The sequence below is a fragment of the Petaurus breviceps genome, unplaced genomic scaffold, assembly GCF_028583685.1.
Source record: "Petaurus breviceps papuanus isolate PSGF00001 unplaced genomic scaffold, PetGlider_PUasm1.0 156, whole genome shotgun sequence".
Classification (NCBI taxonomy): domain Eukaryota; kingdom Metazoa; phylum Chordata; class Mammalia; order Diprotodontia; family Petauridae; genus Petaurus; species Petaurus breviceps.
Genome location: NW_027185720.1, coordinates 202,680 through 224,091, shown reverse-complemented (window position 1 = coordinate 224,091; position 21,412 = coordinate 202,680). Strand labels below are relative to the sequence as shown.

Genomic DNA, 21,412 nt, shown 5'->3' with positions numbered 1-21,412 from the left:
ACAGAGAGACAGAGACAGAGAGAGAGGGGGAGAGGGAGAGGGAGAGAGAGAAGAGACATTAGAGAATAAATGTTTGTCAACAAAAAAAAGTAAAACAGAAAAAAAGTTACATTTAAAATGAAGACAGAGACTTAAAAAAAATGTTTCATATTTCCCATCTGTTCTTCATCTTTTTCAGTGCTGGTGTGGGTAGGACAGGAACCTTCATTGCACTGGACCGCATCCTGCAACAGTTAGATTCCAAGGACTCCATTGATATTTATGGAGCAGTGCATGATCTCAGACTTCATAGGGTTCACATGGTTCAGACAGAGGTAAGAATTACAATCTATGCTGTGTAGACCACTCAGAAAGTTTGACGATTTCAATGGATTAGGAAGAAAGACAGAGATAAGAAAAAAAGAGAATTGCATTTGGATTGGTTGGGGGAATTGCTATTTTTCAGCTTCAGTACTGTTGGACTCCGGATAACACTTGTCTTTTCTAGCCGCCTGTGTATATTATATGGTAGAAAGCAGGAAAAATGGATTGTTTTTAATCCATGTTTTGTGCAGGAGAGATTATAGATGATTTGGAATGCAATATTCACCCACTCAGTAAGTATGGTGAACATTGATAACAGCTGCTAGACCCCAGGGGATTCAACACTTCCTCTCTTTCCCTTCTCCATTAAGGGATCTCCCTCATTTGGACCCATACATGGGTCCCAGATCAGCTTCAGCTCTGGGGGAGCTTAACCTAGAAAAGAAAAGATTTAATTGGGCTCCTGTCTATGTCTCCCCAAAAGGGTAGGGAGAATAAAATATATGCAACATATTAGGTTGCATTGTAATGTAAATCATAGATGAGACAACTATTTATTTCTTACATACAAAACATCCGTAAGCACGTACTGACATCAAGATTTAAGCTAAACGAGAAACAGTGCGTGTTATTGCTGTACTCTGCCAGGAAGAAAAACAACAATGACAATAATTATAACTAACATTTATATAGTACCTACTATGTGCTGAGCACTTTAGAAATACTATCTCTTCTATCCTCCTGACAACCATGGAAAGTAGGTGTTATTATTATCCCCATTTTACAGATGAAGAAACTGAGGCCAATGGAGTTTAAAGTGACTTGCCCAGAGTCACCTATTTCGTAACTGTCTGAGGCCAGACTTGACAGCAGCCCTTCTTAGCTCTAGTGTCATCTTCTATCCAATCAACGGCAGATTAGATGTTCAATCACCCTTCTCTCCATTTAGCTTGGCTTTCAACTGCCCATTGGCTATTTCTGTTCTGTCCTTTCCAGTTCAAAGATCATGCTTCTTGGTAGGAAAAACAAACAAACGAAACAAAAATCCACAGACATAAAATCAAAGTTGAGTGGTTCTGACTTCGGATGCCTTTCTGTCATCTATTACCATTATCTCATCCACCCTGAAGAGTGTCCTCATCCCTTCCTTGGTCCTTGTCTTTGCACTAATATTGCAAAAACAAACAAAACCCCTTTTGCTATACTTGCCATATGTTTTTTTTTTTTATTCCTGGCCATCCTCAACTTATTCTAGGTTTTAGCATTCTCCATGCTATTCTAATAACCCCATGCCATGCTTTTGAATTCACCTATTTTTATCTCCTATAAATGTCTTGGCACCTCAACGGCCTTTCTTCTTCCTAGGTTGTAGAGATACTTTAGGATATTCAGCTTGGATAGAACCCGAATTTTCTCTTTCTCTCTTCCTTTTCAGTTGAGGACCCTTTCGATTAGATTGGCAAGATTCCGGGCTTGTTGCTTGCCCATACCTTTGTATCTTTGGTCCATATCCTTATTTTTTTAATAGTAAGTTGTTTGATGAATTCCCTGTGCAGTCACAATCTCTTTAGAACCCCTCCCCTCTTTTTTCTCCTAATTGGAATTGTGTCCTTGGGATTTCATTTCTGAGAATTTCTGATCGCTCTTCTGTTGACTTCCCCTACAGAACTGTAATCCATAAAGGTCTACCTATCCTTTCCCTGAGCTCCTTTAATATCTGCTCTCTTAAAATCGGAGGTTATCATTTCCTGTCCTCTACCACACATTCTGAGATGGAATGGGCCCTGCCACTGACCTTCCCAGTCATTTCCATGCTAGCAACTGATTTCTTCAGATCCAGAACAGAAATTCTGCTCCTCATTTCTTCTACCTTTGAAAGTTAAAATTATAATGAAGGCAAATTGAGAAATGCTCTGTGCTCCAACAGATGGATTATGGCTTGCAAATTTGAAGTCCCCACCAACCTGTGCAAATATTCCTCTACCATTCTCCTAGTCCAGATTTATGATATGTTTCCAAACTCTTCATCTATTTCTGATTTCTGCTTATGAGGCTTGTATTATAGTCCAATGGCAATATGGCTTCTGTTTCTGAATCCATTGATTATCATCATGCTTCCCTTTCCCTATTCCTTCCAGGTTCCTAGATTTCTTCATATGTATTGACAGACAGTGCTACTAGACCCCCTCCCTCAACCCTATCCTTTTTAAAAAATATTTTTGTAGTTATATTATTTTAATATTAATAGTTTAATATTTTTAACAAATATATCCTTCCAGATATATTTATATATTCCAGTCCTGTCCTAGATTTCATCCCACTAAGTGTCATTGATAAAATATGAGGCTAAATTCTTCCTCCTTGCATGAAGTTCATTAATTTACCTTGGGTTTTCCCCATGTTTAGCACATTTATTTATAGACAATCCAAGACCATGGGTCTCATTGATGGCTCCTTTCTTGGCTTTTATCTCCTATAAATGTCTTGGCATCTCAACTGCCTTTCTTCTTCCTATGTTGTAGAGGCACTTTAAGATATTTAGCTTGGATATATCTTGAGTTTTCTCTTTCTTCTTTTTCAGCTGAGAACTCTTTCAATTAGATTTTCAAGATTCCAGGCAAATACTTGTCAGACATTTTTAGGTATGCTCCATCCCTGGCCTATTATTCCTATATTTTAAACTGTGGTTCAGAAATCTAGATAATCTTCTCAGATGCTTCCTTCTTAATCAGCTAATCACTTCTCAAAACTGCCTTTTTCATCAGATATTGTCTTTGATTGTTTTCAATAGTGGAAACTCCATCTAGGCCCCTAAAGTCTTGTTCCTTGCCTCAGACTTTTAATCTAGAAAGCATTGCTAAAGATTGCATTCTTAAAGCATCATTTATTCCCACAAGAATTACCAAAAATAGAAAGCAGTCATCTGGTTTGACAAACATTGGAAGGTTCTTTGTCACATCCTAGATTCCTGCCCTGAGAATACAGCCAGCCTCTAATGTGAATGGCTCATGTCCTGGGATTTGTTTGTCTTCCCTCCAGTCATCTCTCTTTGTTATCCAGTGTAACCAAGTAAATTTTCCATATATAGCAGTCCTCTCTTCCATTTTTACTGGCCCTTAAGCCCATTCTAATTGAGAGGCATGTGTAGAGGTAACAAGTTAAGAATGATATATAGCATTCATGATTTGGGGAATTTAGACTGACAACACTGTCATCATGTTACCGAAAAGTCACTATTTGACTTTCAGTTACAGTTAAGATGACAATGTGAAAGGTCATAAAGGAACCTAGTTCTCCCACATAAATTGCAGCAAATATATGAAAAGAGGCCCAGAGCAATAAAAAAGAAAAAAAAAGTAAGCTCTTCTATCCAACCCAAAACAGCACAAAAATAAAACAAGGCTGCCAGAAGTCAGGAAGAGTCATTACTCTGACTGGGGAGTTTTGAGGCAACTTGTGCTCATATAATGGGGATCTTGAAACCAAATCCTGGTCCCAGCCTGACAAAACAGAAGCATGGGACAGAGTCAGGCTGCATAGGTCACTGTGTAGAGAGAAAAGGTTCAGCCACAAACTCCTTAGAATACTAAGAGGCCAACTCAGGGGTGGGAAACCATGTCAGGGGCCTATGATGAATTCTCCAGCATCATCTCCATTATGTCACTATGGCCAGTCAAAGCCTCAGAGCAAGGTATGAAAAAGCTCACAACTAGAGTTTGTGGAAGAAGGTAAACTGAGGTTCATTAAGACTGACCCTCCTGGGAATCTGAAAAAAAAAAAGATGCCAGGGATTGATGTAAGGCCTAGTGCCAGTGACTTTGGCACTTAGATTAGAGAGAGTACCCAATCAATCCAAAATTGCCAAAAGGCACCAGCCTGAGGCTAAAAGTAGGAGTAAAGAGAAGAAAACACTAAACACTGAAGAAATGACTTGAGTTAAGAGAAGTCTAAGAGGAAGATCCCAGATTAAGATAGTAAATTTCACAACTACAAATAAAACCTCAGAGAAGAAAACAAACAAACAAATAAAAAATGGGCTGACTGCAAGCTCTATGAAAATAACTAGAACAAATAAAGCAGAAGTAGAAAGTGAAAGAATAAATGAAATTAGAATTGAAAAGGGAAAATAATTAAAAGAAAAACAAATAACTTAGAACAGAAAGTAGAAAAACTTAACTAACTCACTGACTATCTGAAAAATAGAATGGAGCAAATAAAACTCCTTACAAAATGACAAGAAATATTAAAACAACTAACCCGTCAAAAGGTCAAAAAGAGTAAATTAAAAATCCTCCAACTCCTTGAAAACCATAACTGAATTTAAAAATTAAAAAAGTCTGGACACTATATTTCAAGAAATCATAAAACTGCCCAAATCTAATCTGACCAGAAGACCAAGTGAAAATGAAAAATATCCACTGATCATCCCTTTGAAAGAAACCCCAAACTAAGCCCAACTCCAAAGCATTCAAGTTAAAGAAAAAAAAAGTCTGTAAGGAAGAAGTTCCAGTGCTAAGGAACCAGTGTCAAGATTATACACCAAAATGTTGGAAAAGAAGAGAAAGTCTTAGGATGTTCTCTTCCAGAAGTCAAAAGAAAAAGGTTTACAACCAAGAATAAACTTAGCCCAGAAAACTGAATATAAATCTACCAGGCGTCGGGGGAAATAGGAACTTTGGAAGACAAACAGGAATCAAGAGAAACGGTAAAAAGATTTGAACAAATAGAAGTGTCTAAAAGATGGTGAAGTCCTTATACTCTGGTGGGAGGAGGGGTAGGAAGAATCAGTTATCCCTTCAGAAAAAGAAGAGAGGAATTTACCATTTTTCATATGTTCCAGGAACTGTGCTAAGTGCTGCACAAATATTATCTCATTTGATGCTTACAACACCTTACAAAATAGGTGTTAGTATGATCCCTATTTTACAGTTGAAATCAAGTAACTTAGCCAAAGTCACATAGCAAGTAAGTGTCTGAGGTTGGGTTTAAACTCAGGTCTTCCTGAGTCCACGTCCAGAGCACTACCCACTGAACCACCTAGCTGCCCCATGCACTATATCTGTGCAGCTAACACCAAAAGCAGGCAAGAAAGATATTTCTATGAGATATATTTCATCTCTAATTGTTCAAGTTTTTCGCTTAAGAAGAAATGGAAAGGATATTCATCCCTGAAGAACATTTCAGGAGACATCCTTTTCCAACGTATATTCTCAGGAAAAAAGTGTTTATATTTAAGACAAAGCACCTAGATATATTTTCGTACTTGTAGTTGCTAAGACATTTTTCGGTCACGTCTGACTCTTTGCCACCCTATTTGGAGTTTTCTTGGCAGAGATACTAAAGTGGTTTGTCATTTCCTACTCCAGCTCATTTTACAGATGAGGAAATGAAGGTAAACAGGGTTAAGTGACTTGCCCAGGGTCACACAGCAACTAAGTATCTGAGGCTGGATTTGAACTCAGGAAGATGAATCTTTTTGGCTTTAGGCTAGTACTCTGTCCACTGTGTCCATATTCCTACTTGCTCCTCCTTTATGAAAGCTATATATTGATAGGCTGTAAAGTTACTAGCCTCATTCATGGGTGACTTTGGTAGTCCCAGAGTAACTCAATTTCCTATATAAAATTAAAAATATGAGTCATCTTTTTAAAAAAAAAAAGTCATTTTGTAACTTCAAGATTGGGGGTGGGGGTGGGGGGGAAGAGCTTCTCAAATTAGCAACAGGAGACTGTCATATGCTAGAAACTGTTCTCTGTGAAATTCCCTCCTCTAATTTCTAGGCAGAGTGGGGAGTGAAGCACGCATCACCGGCAAAAAGTGATTTGGAAGAGGAAATGCATGGTGTTATAATTAAAATTAATGCATATGACTTTGTGAATGATTTGTTAGAAAAACATCCTGAGCTAATTATTGTACCACGGTCTGACTTATGAAACAGCTAGGAAAGCTGGGCCTAACTTCCAGGCAGGAACCAAGCATAAAGCCATTTCCACAGAGCTGAGTGTGTATCCTGGAAGGGGATTTTGCAGCTTCTCATAATTCCAGTGGGTTTTCTATTCCACTCAGACACATGAGTCAAAAAGTATTTTTTTCAGCTTCCATCAGCATGTCAGCACCAGAAATACTTTAGAGTTGAGAATAGTGCTAGACTTGGAATCAGAAACCTCAGTTTTCTCATTTTTTTTTTAATTAGGGGATTGAGCTGCATAATCTCAGAGCTCCTTTCCAATTCTAAATCTATAACCCTATGAATGCATTTCTGTAGGCACACAAATGTGACCGTCAATGATCAGATAACTTGGTAGTGCTTCTGATATCATCATTCTCCTGATTTTGGAGAAGATGAAACAGGCCTAGATGGGTTAACCCAGGACCCCAGTAGATGTGCTAATCCATCTAGTTAGTGATCTGCGCCTGGACCCCAGACTTCCTAGTACCCCGTCTTATTCTCTCTCTTTCCACTAAGATGCACCACCTGTTCCCTGTTTTCCAGTTTCTTTGGCCATAACAACCAAAAACAATAACAACGATAAACCTTTATTAAGTATTTTCTTTGTGTCGGGGTACTAAGTGTAAGGCTGGAGGTAGAAAAAAAGGCAAAGAACTCAGTTTCTGCCCTCAAAGAATTCACATTTTAATGGAGGAGACAATATGCAAAACAACTATATGCATACATTATAAATAAAGTGTTAATGGGAGGTAATCCAATAGGGAAGGTAGTAGCTGTGGGGGAGAGGGGTAGGGAGAGGTCTCTTGTAGGAGGTAGAACTTAGGGTGAATCTGCCACTAAACCAGGGAAGGCAGGGAGTGGAAATGGAAGTGAGGAGAGAAAGCATTCTAGACATGGGGGGGTAGCCGATGAAAAGGCTGGGAGATATAGAAGACCAGCAACATGGAGAAGGCCAGAGTTGCTTAATCGTAGAGTGTGGAAGCCAGTGAATTATAAGAAGACTAGCAAGGTGGGAAAGAGCCAGGTTGAAAAGAGCTTTAAAAAACCAAACAGAGGATTTTATATTTATCTTGGAAGTAATAAGGAACCACTGGAGTTTACTGAATAGGAGGATCGGTTTCACAGCTGAGTGGAGGAGGGATGCAGTGGGAAGGGACCAAACCAGCAGGCTAGAGAAATAGTCCAGGAGTGGGGTGAGAAGGACGTGCATCAGACTGGTGGCAATTTCAGAGAAGAGAAGGGTGGGTACGGAAGAGATGTTATGAAGGCAGATTTGATAAGATTGGGTATGAGGAATGAGAAATAATGAGTTGGAGATGACACCAGGGTATTTGGAAAGAAAGTAGTGTTCGTGACAATAGAAGAGAATTTTAGAGGAAGGTGAGTTTTGTTTTGAACATGTTGAGTTTGAGGGCATCCAATTCAAGATATCTAAGAGATGATTCAAGACTGCAGCTCAGGAAAGAGAGTAGGGTTAGATAGATCGATCTGGGCATCATCTGCATATGAATTAAACTGAGAGGAGCCGATGAAATCACCCAGTGAGATAATACAGAGAAAGGTGGTAGTGTGCTAAAGGTGCTGAGGTAGACACCGTATTTCCATAGCCATCAATTGCACTTACAAAAAGCCATGTCGATGGGGAGTGCTACTCCTGTATGTTACAACTGGACAATCAGATAGTATGTGGGTTAGCCTAGAGCAGGGGTATCAAATGCCGTCCACAACAATCCTGTTATTGTTCAGTCGTGTCTGACTCTTGGTGACTCCAGTTGGGGTATTCTTGGCAAAGATAGTGGAGTGGTTTATTTTCTTTCCCAGCTCATTTTATAGATGAGGAAGTGACTTGCCTAGGGTCCCATGGATAGTGCGTCTGAAGCCAGATATGAACTCAGGAAGACTAGCCTTCTTATCTAACTCTGCCACCTAGCTGCCTCACAACACTCCTGAGTACAGCCCAGACCAGATCCAAATGTAATTAAGAAATGTTTAACAAAATATATAAAAATACAATACAATATAGGTAATGGTAATTTGTAGTTTTCTAAGTCAATAAACGGTCTACAGGCATATGTTTCTATTTGAGTTTGACACCACTGGTCTAAGTGGGGGATAAACACTACATTGGCTGTCTTCATATAACATGTATCTGTTTTCTGTGAAAACCTTTGGGGTGTTTAAATAACTCCCTCCTCTCAATCTGTGATGGTTATGTTTGGGTTTTGTTCCTTTTTTTCTCATTTCCAAATTACTTTTGAGCAGCCATATAGATATAACCTTTCAGTCTGATCTAAGGTCCAAGAAGTAGGGACAGGACAGATCAAACCTCCATAAAGAAAGGGGGACTCTGTAAAGAAGAAATGTTCTAAAATGGTATTCACTCACTCAGCAATGGAATTAAAAGATAACCCTAGAAGCAGAACTGGAATTATATAATATATATAATATGTATAATACATATGTAAATATATAATAATTTATAATAATAATAATAGCATTTAGGGGCAGCCAGGTGGTGCAGTGGGTAGAGCACCAACCCTGGAGTCAGGAGGACCTGAGTTTAAATCCAGCCTCAGACACTTATTTACTAGCTGTGTGACCCTGGGCAAGTCACTTACCTCTAATCACCTCCAAAATAAATAATAATAATAGCATTTAAATAATGCACTTTAAGGTTTATAAAGCACTTTCCCAAATATCTCATTTGATGCTCAAAACCTTCCTTGGAGGTAATTTTACTTATTTATTTTTTATTTATTAATATTATTATTAAGATTAATAATAAATAATAAAATATTAAATAATTATTTATCAGTACTGCTTTACAGATAAGGAAACTGAGGCACAAGTTAAGTGACTTATGGAGGATCATACAGCTAATAAAGTACTTGAGGCCTGATTTGAACTCAGATCTTCCTTGCTGCAGGTCCAGGATGCCATTGCTTGTACCAGCTAGCTGCTTCTCCATCTTGAGGTGAAACCTTCCCTCCTATTCTAACTGAAAGTTGCTTATATCAAAATCAATGGTGTCAAGAAACATCCTCTGCCCTAGGGATTTTGGATGATTTTGTGGCTTTGCCAGACACAAAGAAGCCTGTCAGTGTTCTCTAAGGATTTTATCTGCTTCTCCAAGCCTGGCCCCCTCTTTGACATCTTTCCTTTTTTTCTTCTTTTGCAGTGCCAATATGTATATCTACACCAGTGTGTGAGAGACGTCTTAAGAGCCAGGAAGCTTCGTAGTGAACAAGAAAACCCTTTATTTCCAATCTATGAAAATGTGAATCCAGAGTATCACAGAGGTAGGGTCCTGATTTCAAGGAGTTTTCATGGCTTCCATTCCAAAAAGCCTTGTCACTCTTATGTCTCAAGCTATGTCGATTCCATATCCAGTTAATCTCCACCATCTCATCCATTCATCTCGTCTACCTCCCCCACTAGTCAGAATCCATTCTCACTTTTCATCCCCTGATATAAATCCTTCCTTCAGTCTTCCCCAAGAGGATCTACCCAACATACTGGAAAGCCATCATCTAGGCCACCTTTTTTGTGACACAGACCCCTTTGGCAGTCTAGTGAAGTCAATGGACTCTTCTCAATATAATATTTTTAAATGATTAAAAGGAAATGCTAAATTTCAGAGTGAAAATCACCATTTTTTTCTCAATGGTCTTTATGGACCCTGGGAAATCTCTCCATGAATCCCAAGTTAAGAAGGCCTGATCTAGGTCTTTTAACATATTGTAGGTTGCAACAAGATTCCCATCTAGTTTCCTTCATTCTTACTAAATGAGGAATCCATCTCTATATTCAATCATACATTTCCATGATGTTATCTTTATGCACTTACTGGAGATAGGGATGGGGAGAGGGAATGGGCCTGTGATTGAATTGATACAGCAAACACTCAGGTGAGGAAATTTCCCCCACCAATGTGGGTCAGCACTTTCTCAGCCATTTATAATCTTAGAGGATTGCCTAGCACTGAGAAATTAAATGTCTTGCCTAGGGTCACAGAGGTAGTATGTATGTGTCAGAGGAATTGAACCGAGGTCTTCCATCCAATATAGCCTCCCAAGGACCGCTGTCAAAATGATGCTCTGTCTGGAAGGAAAGGGTGGCCACCTAGCTCTCTCATACTGACATTTTAATATAGCTTTCTTTAGTGATGCCTTGAAAGGGAAAGAGAGCCTGGCCTTTGAGCTATTAGATATAGAGAAGGTATGTTTTCACTGATAGTAGATGAGGGAGATGTGGTTGTGAGAAACTTTAAATGAATGGGCAGCTGGAAGTGCCTGAACAGAGGGCAACAGACAAGCAGTAGAGTATTGAGGGATGAAGAGAAGGGGATTTATGCTAAAGATAGACACAAGGCAGGAGTTACAGGAGGGTGTAGGTCACACGTTCCCTTTGTCTACATCACATATTTATCCAAGGCCATGGTAGTATGGGACTTGGAAGTGTTCTTCCTTGGACTGGGTCTGTAAAAAGGGGATCATTGTATTTCACAGAATGCAAAAAAAAGTTTTCTTGAAAAACTGTGTTTATAGAATTTTGTTAAAACTCAAACTATAACCTTAGTGATTTACAGATTAGTGTCAAAACTATGCCATCATCGTCATTTTTGATTGGCTTTACAACTGCCATGACTCTGAATGGTTTCAATTCTTCCTTCCCGTGTACCCTAATTCCCTAATACCTCACTCTGTGTGCTTTTCCTGAGTGACTGTATACCTCCCTGCAGGTAGCACCTTCTTCCCAACTTTTTGGTGGTTCAACAATTCAACAAATATTTGTTGTGCCTACTACGTGCCAGGTCCTGGGGACACAATGACAGAAATGAAATGGCCTCAAGGAGCCTACATTCTACTAAGAAGAATGAGGCTCTCCAATTATCTGGACTGACTCAAGGCCCTCCACTACCCTGATTGTAAAGTCTTTTAGACATGGCAGGAGCTTCAAGCATGTATACTCTATTACCATAATCTCTGATGATTCACAGCCATAGTGTGGCATCACTTTGGAACTTTAGCAGAAAATTAAATAATTAATGGTATATAAAAAGCATGAATGTGCTAGGGGGGCCTGATATCTAAAGAGATTCCTTTATCAATTAGATCATCCATCTGAAGTGCTAGTGCCCTAAAACTTTAGGGACTCCCCAGGTAATGCTAAAGATTTGCACTCTATTTATATGTTACCTATATCTATAATCTCATTTTCACTTTATGCATATCATCTCATTAGTACTTTATATATATATATATACTCTTATTTGTACTTTGTATGTATTACTTATTTGCAGTTTATATAAAACTATTTTAAAAGTTTATATAAAATCTCATTTATATTTTATATGTATTATCTCTTTTGCTGTATATACATATATGTGTGTGTATATACATACATACATATATATATATATATATATATATAATCTCAGTTGATCCTTACAATAATCCTGTGAAGCAGGAACTATGATTTTAAAAAATCGTTTCCACTTTGCAGATGACATTCAGAGAGATTAAGCGGCTTATCTGTGGTTCTACAGCAAGAGCCAGAGGTAGAATTCAATCAAGTCTTCCTGGCTCTAGGTCCATTGCTCTCTGGCTTCATCACATTGCTGCTCCAAAAGCCAGACTGTAGTGGGGAATAGTATCTAGCTGCCAACCACACTTGGCATACACGCATACTTCATTAGTCCTATCCGTCTTTTTTTCTTAAATAGCTTTTGATTATCATGGGGAAAAAAGTAACAAAGCTACCTGCTGTCTACTGTAATGACAATTTGTCATCTTCTTTTCAGATGCTGTCTATTCAAGGCATTAAGAATGTAGCAGAGATCTCTTTGGATCAACCCCATTCACTGTGTGATTGTTTTTGTTAAACTCCATATCCTAGAGAGGTGCCAGATACTTCTGTTCATATTGTGTATAATTTATTAGTCTAGCAAATTTTAAAAGAATCTATGTAATTTAAGTGTAATAGTTATTATTGTACATAATTTGTATTTTGTGATATTCTTCTGTAAATATGTATTTTTCACAATGTTTAATATTAAGCTTCAGATAATACTATTTTTCCATCCTAAAGTTTTTATAAATTGTTCTATATAAATGGTTTTAACCTGTATGACAAGAGCTTTGATGGAATGTCTGTGTTGGCTTTTTCATTGTCCCTTAATGTCCAGGGGCAATCTTTGGGGGTGTGTCCTTCACTTGTTTGGTATTCAAAGAATTAGAAAAATCTCAGAGCTGATGGCAGCCTAAGAGGAAAATTGTCCATTTGAGCCATCTGAATCCAAGTCTACATAATGAGAAATCATAGATGAGAAGATTAATCAAGCTGACATGTTCCCGCCATCTTAACTCCCAAATAGGCTCCCCTAGCCCTCACCAATAATTCCCCAATGGCCACTTCTGTGGCTGTGTAAAGATAAAGACTCTTTTACAGAGAGAGTCTTAATCCAAAATGTTGAAGATTTTTAATGGTTTCTGCTCTGAGCAAAAGCAAAATTCCACATGTACAGAAAAATGCCCTTAATAACCCATTTCCTGAAAACTCAATGACCCCAGAAGCATGAAAGAATAGTGTAGACACCACTGGGGGCCATTTCATCTTAAGGTTATAGATATCAGTGTGTATCTATAGAAAAAGTGTGTGTATATGGGGGTGACTATCAACAGATAACCCCTTTTATCTATTATGGTCATGTTTGAATGTTTATATTTACATTCAGCTAGTCCTCTGATTTACAGGGAGTTATATTCCTGGAAAAGGTGCTTTAAATCAGAATGATGTCAATTTAATTTGATTTTCCCCAAGTAAACGATGTCATAATGGGGGCAGGCGGAAGAGAGGAAGAGGATTACATTTGAGATCTAAGACCTACTGCCAACTTTTCATAGAAATTATCACAAGTGCCATGTTTAATCCATAATTCCAATTGACACTTGTATGCCAAATGATGTATATATTATGTATGGTTATCCACTACAGCAATACAGCAACAAACTACATAAGAGTGTATTTTATAGGGTGAACTTATCTCTACATAATATACAAAGTCCTTATCTTAGTTTTCAATAATTCTTTCTTATTTTTACTGCAACAAATCCCATAAAATGAAGAAGCATTTTTATCAGGATCATAAAACCAATTCTCTCTGTCTCTCTGTCTGTCTCTGTCTCTGTCTCTCACTCTTTCTCTTTTCTCCCTGAGACTCTTTCTCTCCCTTTCCATTCTTCCATCCCTCCCTCTCATTCTGTATGTGTGTGTCTCTGTCTCTCTCTGAAGAGAGCTGGGGGACTTTTAGCCCTATTCACAGATTCATTTGTGTGCCCCCTGCCTTCTAGTTTGTCAATATCACTATGTGAATAATTGTCAAATTGTCCAAGGGAGGAGAAGGCTCCATTTATATAAATGGACACACAGCTAGGAAAAGTCTTACACAGTAATTTGTAGTTCATGTCAGGGAACAAGTTGGTCACATTGGAAAAAGTAATTAATATCAAAACGAATTAAAGGTTTAAGGGCCCTATTAACACAGGGTTATGGAAATTTCACAATTCACCTTTAATTGGCCTACATTCAAGGCTTCATTATGTTGTGACACCGTGTCAGGAGAATGGAAAATAGGGAAAAAAGTATGAGTATATGAGAGTAAGTGAAAAGACACAGAGGAACAGGAAACAGAGTGTTCAGGCTTTCATAAAGTAGATGGTTTTGAGCCACTAAATGTTGTTTTTGTTGTTGTTTCAGTCATGTGCAACTCTTCAGGACCCCATTCGGGGTTTTCTTGGCAAGGATACTGGAGTGATTTGCCATTTTCTTCTCCAGCTCATTTTACAGATAAGGAAACTGAGGCAAATGGGGTTAAGTAATTTGCTCAGGATCACACAGTTAGTAAGTGTCTAAGGCCAGATTTGAACTCAGGAAGATGAGTTTTCCTGACTTTAGACCTGGCACTCTACCACCTGTTTTTCCTAGAAGGTTATAATCTGGAATCTTAAGCTAACTTTTTTTTTTTAGTGCATGCCTGGGATTTCATCTTGTTAGAAAACTCCTTGTGAGCACTCCCTTCACTTATACAGATCCCCAAACTTTAGTTTTAGAAAATTGCCTCAGGAGCTAAGACGTTCAAGTGATTTGCCCAACATCACATAGGTGTCTGTCAGAGGCAAGTCTTCCTGGCTCTCCCTTCTATTAGGCCATGGAGCCTCCAATCTAATATTGCTTTTTCTGCATGGAAAGACAATGGATTTTCTTCTATAAACTGAATGTCCCAATTAACATGAAGAATCCATCCCATTTAAAATAATGTTTTTCAATTAAGTTTGAGTGAAACAGCTTACTAGTTTTATACACACACACACACACACACACACACACACACACATATATATATATATACACATACATGTGTATATGATTCAGTCTGACATAACCGCAGCCTCATAAAGTCCAGAACCCTGAAAAGCCTACTAACTGCTTAATATCAGATCATCTGAGCCTGGGGAAGAAATATAAACAAAGAATTAAAGTCATATAACTCCCCTCCATCTCCAGTCTGTGATGGCAAATAAAGCTCAGATGTTGAGTCAGATCTGAGAGGTAGAAAGAGAGTTGTGATAACTGAAAACAGAACAAATGAGTTCTTCTAGTCTGGTCCATAAAAAGAAAGAAATATCTTCTTCCAATATACCTGTCTAATTTTAAATTTCCCTAGCAACAAATACTTCACTACTCCCCTGAAGATACTAAATACATCCTCTAGTTGATCTGTTTTTGGGGAAAAAAAGTGTTTCCTTGATATTCAGTCCAATTTTATGTATTTTCATTAAGACTCATTATGTGCTTATCATAGTAAGTAATCCATTGCCTCTCTTGGTATGTGTGCACCTGCCTGTTTATGCACTGCTTGTAATCACTGTATCCTGGTGCTTCCCGACTATCAAATGTTAGGAGATTATCATAAAGAATCTTAGTCATCATTTATGCAAACTATAATTAGCTCCTTTGACTCTTATTAAATCAAAACTCATATTTCTCATTCTATCATCCTGTTGTACTTCTCTGGATGGTGGCCAATTTTCAATGTCATCAGTCTAGGGCAAGGGGTTCTTAAACTCTTTTCTGAATGTCTGGAGAAGCCTTGGGACTGCTCAGAATAATGTTCATAAATATGTGAAATAGAGCGCATAGAATTACAAAGAAAATCAATTCTAATGAGATATAGTTCTCAAAATATATATATTTTTATATTTTCCCCTTGAAATCTACCAAAGGTCCCCTGGGAGATTTGTGGACTCCAGGTTATGAACCTCTCATAGAGGCCCTCAAATCCTCCTAGCCAACAAAAGTGAAATGGCTTGCCCATGGTTGTAACAAATACCTCAAGATTCTTCTTAGAGATCTTAAATACATATTCTAATTGATCTGTCCGTTAAGATAAGCATCAGGGGTAGGATTTGAAACTGGACTTTTGACTCCAGAGCCAGACATTGAAAGTAAGCATACAGATTTGGGGATATTTTATCAATGAGTTATCGATATTAATGACCCAGTCTCCACAAATGGAGGGACCTGATATGACAAGAAAGTCTTAATAAATTCCTTTTTAAAAAAATTGTTTTAGTGTTTTCAGTCCCTCTCCTTTAGTTTAACATATAAGGTGTACTTTTCCAAATAAGACTTAGTTGCATGAAACAATTATGCCTTCTTAAAGGGAACACTTTTCTCATAGATGAAAGGCCCAGGCTTCTTCTCTAAAAGGTATATCAAATGTTCTGGAAAAGTCACAAGAGGTCCCATACCAAAAATACTTCTGGTGCCACCTATTAAAAGGTGGTGGACACTTTTGAAAAGCAGTATCATCACCAGCTAGAGTATGTAAGCAGAGAAAACAGTATTCCTTTTATCAGTCAAGGTGTTCTTCAAAAACATTTTCACCTATTTCTACTAAAAGATACTCCCTCTTCCCTTACACTATTATGGATAGGGATAGGGACTTGAACTGTGATTTCATTGGTACAGGGAACTCTTAAGAGAGAAAACACCTTCTACCAAGGCAGTTTGTCACCTTTTTCTGCAATTTAAAGTGTTAGGAAATTGACTAGCTAAACCTATACAGGGCTGTCATTTTTAAAAAACTGAATATTAGATTGTGCACTCCTGGAACAGAGACCCTATCTTATTTATCTTTGCATTTCTCACAGGGTATTCTATGTTATCAATGCCTAATAATGTTTCTTGAATGGATGAGTGGGTGGATAGATGAAGTAGTTTAGCAAGTCAACAAATCAACTTGATCAAACAATTGGTTTGACTTATTATTTTTTTCTACTATATTGACCACTGTTTAACTGAATTTACTTTTTGGTTTGCCATGCTAAGTAGTTTTCAAAACCGCTTAGTTATTTTCATAGCTTTTGAATATAACTTTTAATGTAGCCTTAATTGTAGGAATCTGTTCAGCTCTAAAAATGTTTCCAACCAACTGAAATATTTCATTCTAAGACAACACATTTGGCTTGTAGGGAGACTCCAAAGGGAAAACAAATGTCTTCAATATATTTTTGTTAAGATGATTTTATTTGAAAAAAAAAGATGATTTTATTTGATATGTGTGTATGTGTGTGTTTGCATATGTATTTGTGTAGACACTCCCATCAAGTGAGGACAATATTACTTAATGCTCTTAAAAATAGCTATTTATGCGACAGAAATAAAAGGTCTATTGCCAGTTTTGCTAAATCTTTTTTTTATAACCCATATGCCAACGCTTTAGAAAGTCTTCCTATCACATAGAATACTAAAATAAATTATGCAGAACAGAACAAGTCATACTGTGAACAATGTCAGACAAATGCAATTTCTGCTACTGTGATTATTTATGTAGTTTAAACGTGATTGGCAAATCCTTCTTAGAATTGCCACAAGAAGGATTCACGATCCCCAATTCACATCTTTAAATAACATCTCTTAGGAATCACCATTCTCCCAATATAAACAAAGCTTTCTTTTACATTTTGATAGTGGTGGTGATGGGTGTTCATGAATAGCTTACTGTGAGAAAGCTTTGTGGCTTCAAGAGTTTCTGTATCAGAGTTAGCCATATCTATCCCTTCTACAAACTATTTTAAGAAAGCCTTCAACAGACTATGCCAACTAAAGAAGCACAGATCATCTCCTCCATCTCTGGTTTGCAAGTTCCTCCTTAATACAAAAAGGCACCAGTAAGAGTGGGGCAGGTGAGCAAAGTCAGAGTCATGTTAGTGAAATGGGTAAGGTTGGAATTCCAAAAAAGATTGTTTGGCCAAAACCATTACCTGAGATATGTAGATTGTAAACACAATGAAGGAAAAGAGTGTCCTTTCACATTTCTTTAAATTTCCCCATAATAGTATCAAATCTAGTGCCTTGCATATAGTATATGCTAAGAATATATGCTTGTTGAATGAAAATGTCCACTGGGTATTGCTTTGATATTCAGTGTACATTAACATGAAATTTCATGGTTGTTTCTCAGGCTTTCCCTTGGTTTATTTGAAATGTAAAGACACCCCTTGAGTACATCAGGTGACTGAATTTAATATGTTCTATAATAGAGCACTTAACTTTTTTATAGCTTTTGAAATACCATTCATTCTTATTCCTATAAATCTGGTAATTAAGAGTGACTGTAGACCCTGTTATTTTTCTCATTCTATATTATGTACTCTCAAAGGTGTTCTTAACAAACTCTGTTTGAGCACAGAACCATATTAGTGCTGTTTATTTAAGTTATATATTTGTCAAGTATATTTTTATATTTGGTAAGCAGTCAACAAAACTGTGAGTATTTTATGCATTTTCTCAGTATATCAGGAATAAACCCATGGTTCATTAAAGAAGGTTGTCCTGTTTTCCATTTCCTTTTTTCATCTCTCTGCATTATGAATTTGGGAAACCTTGAGGCTCAGGTGAAAGGTCAGAGGAGACTGATTTTTAAATGACAACATTTTTAGAGAACATTAGCATCACCAACCACTGTTACTTTAACCTTTAAACCTGTATCTGTGAAGTCAGATGCCTTGAGTGATGTGTATATGATAAAACCAGCCATGGCTGCTCTGCACAGAGATTCCTTGTTTTTAACTTATTAGTAGACAAAATGTCATCTAGTATTGACAGAGCCTTGTCAGCTTCAGTGGCTTCCAATTCTGGGACCGTCTTTCTGAAACAGACCTCTCTGCACTCCCGAAAGATACTTACACATCACTAGTAAAACCAGTGACATTTGGCAATGAGCAGCCATGCTTATGTCCTGAACAATAATTTCGCCCTTTGCCTTTCTGTATTTCAGATAAAAGATTGGTGTCATTCTTCACAATGATCTCATTTCTCCATAATTTACTCAGGGGAGCATTGACATTTGAAAAAAAAATGTTGCTGAGTCTACATATCCAAACTGCCTTGAAAATAAACATTAAATTGAAATCATCTTTTTTTCGTTTTTAAAGGCTAATTCCAGAAAATAGACAGTCATTGATTGATTCCAATTGTTGAATGTCAGCCAAGTGGTACAGTGACTAGAGTGCTAGGCCCACAGTCAGGAAAAATCATTTTCCTGAGTTCAAATATTGCTTCAGACACTTACTAGTTGTGTGACCGTGGGAGAGTTACTTTATCTTGTCTGCCTTAATTTCCCTATCTGCAAAATTAGTTGGAGAAGGAAATGGCAAATCACTTTAGTATCCTTGCAGAAAAACCAACCAAACCAAGCCAAATGAGGTCATGAAGAGTTGGACATGATTGAAAATGACCCAATAACAACACCACCTACTTTTGAACACAATTCGTTTGGGAAGCTGAGGCAGAGAGAAAAGTGTTTGTTTTTGAAATAGTGGGACAAGAAAAGAGGAAAGTTACATGTTATATTTATTTGATATAGAAAAGTAAAAACAAGTTATATATGATAGAGTTTGGCAGTTTTGTGAACAATCCTCTTTTTCTGTTCTATTCTGTATGTGAAATGCTCATTTTATTTGGTGTTTGTGAATTCAGAATTAAAGAAGTTAAAGCCTAAAAATAACAGGTGGACTGAATCTGAACTTTTCTTGAAAGGAGAAAAATTCATGTGAAATTTGAAGTGGTAAGATAACAAAGCTCATGCTGCTGTCTAGTTGTTTTCAGTCCTGTCCCATTTGGGGTTTTCTTGGCAGAGATACTGGAGTGGTTTGCCATTTCCTTCTCCAGCTCATTTTACAGATGAGGAAACTGAAACAAACAAGGTTAAGTGACTTACCCAGGGTCACACAGCTAGTAAAGTGTCTGAAGTCAGATTTGAACTCAGAAAGATGAGTCTTCCTGACTCCCAGGCTCAGTGCTCTACCCACTGAACCACCTAGGTACCCCAACAATGGCTTATATTTACACAGTAGAAATGTGGTAAGTGATATGAGTATTAACACCCCCATTGCAATAAGCTGCAGAATTCTAACTATAACCCACATCTTTTGAACAGAAGTTTCATGCTCTTTCTGCTATGTTATGCTTCCCTCAATGTAATAGAATCATAGGAACACAGATGTAGAGTTGGGAGGAACCTTGGAGGTCATCTAGTTCAACCTCCTCATTTTACAAAGTAGAAAATTGCAACTCAGAGACACAGTGAAGTAACTTGCCTGAAATCCTATACAAGGAGAAAGTAACCGAGTCGGGATTCAAAAAGTCCTCTGGCTCCAGACCTCACACTATTTCCATTATCTCATGGGAACTGGAATGTAAATAAATATTCTAGAGACATAACAAAGCACAAACAATATGAAAACTGTTCAACACAAGTACTACACACAGTGGTTATCTCAGGCCTTGAGACACTCAGAGTGAATTGGAACTCTTGGCATTTTGCATGGTTATTACTTATCATTTTAATTTTATATCTCATGATACTATAAGGTATTTCCCTCACATAGTTTTTATTTACTACATTTATATATATGTATATATGTATACATATATATAAACTATGCTTAATAAATTATATTCATCTACATTCATTTAACATGTTTTATGTTCCTACTATATGTAGGGGACTGTGCCAGCCACTAGAAAGAGGCAAAAAAAAAGATAAGATGTGGTCTTTGCCTTATGGAACTTACAACCCAATATTATATAGCACAGATTAGTCTGGGATGGCACTTTTATTTTTTAATTTACTTGTTCATTTTTAGTTTTCCGCATTCATTTTTATAAGATTTTGAGTTTTAAATTGCCCCCTTCCCCTCTCCCCTCCCCAAGATGGCACACAATCAGATTTTTTAAATTATTTTTTTATTTTTTCAAATTTATTCATTTTAAGTTTGGAGATGGTATTTTTAAAAGATCTTTTGTCTCAATAAGTCATGATATTCTTATTAACTCTTTAAATGAGAATGGATGGTAAGCAGGAAAGTTGGCTCTACCAGCTCCCCATTAAGAACAGACTTAATGATGTTACCTTTGCCCTGAGTACATACATCCTTCTTCCCTATGTACAGCTACAGGCTCTCGCTGATCTGTGCCTGCTGCCTTTAGTCTAAACACAGGGAGGAGAGTATCTGAACATCCTATATTTAGATCTGTAGGGATTATAGGATTATTAGATCAGAGATTTATAGCTGGGAGGAACTTTAGAGGCCATCGAGACCTCATTTTATACACGAGGATATGACTGCTAGATCTACTTCCTGCAGAAGATCAAAGGTAGAAAAGTTAAAACAAAAATATTTAAAGCAGTGCTTTTTGTTGTAGCAATGAGCTGGAAACAGATTGGCAGATGGCTGAACAACTCTGTGATGTGCGGAAAGTCAGTCCATGGATAGTGAGCATTCACTGAGTGAGAGAATATTTGTAAAGTACTTGGCACAGTGCCTGACACATAGTAGGAGTTTTATGAATGCGTATTCCCTCCTTCCACTCCTTTTTATGTGTTGATTTCTCCCACTTAATGATGTTTTGTATTTTCATGAGTTCCACATCAGGAATGTCTAGGTGGGAGAGGGATTAGACTGATTCTGTTTGACCCTAGAGGGAAAGAAGGAAGGGAGGAAGGAAAGAAGGAAGGGAAGAAGGAAGGAAGGAAGGAAGGAAAGAAGGAAGGAAGGAAGGAAGGAAGGAAGGAAGGAAGGAAGGAAGGAA

At 37.5% G+C, this 21,412-nt stretch overlaps 1 protein-coding gene across 1 annotated transcript in view; it reads left to right on the top strand.

Moving 5' to 3' along the window:
- Positions 1–12,395, top strand: part of PTPRB (protein tyrosine phosphatase receptor type B) — a 156,599-nt gene extending 144,204 nt beyond the window's left edge. Inside the window, exons 23-25 of the mRNA XM_069082158.1 lie at positions 179–314; positions 9,432–9,552; positions 12,057–12,395. Coding sequence (XP_068938259.1) covers positions 179–314; positions 9,432–9,552; positions 12,057–12,079 — 280 coding nt within the window. The 3' untranslated portion in view covers positions 12,080–12,395. The remainder of the gene's footprint in view (positions 1–178; positions 315–9,431; positions 9,553–12,056) is intronic.
- Positions 12,396–21,412: the final 9,017 nt, after the last annotated feature.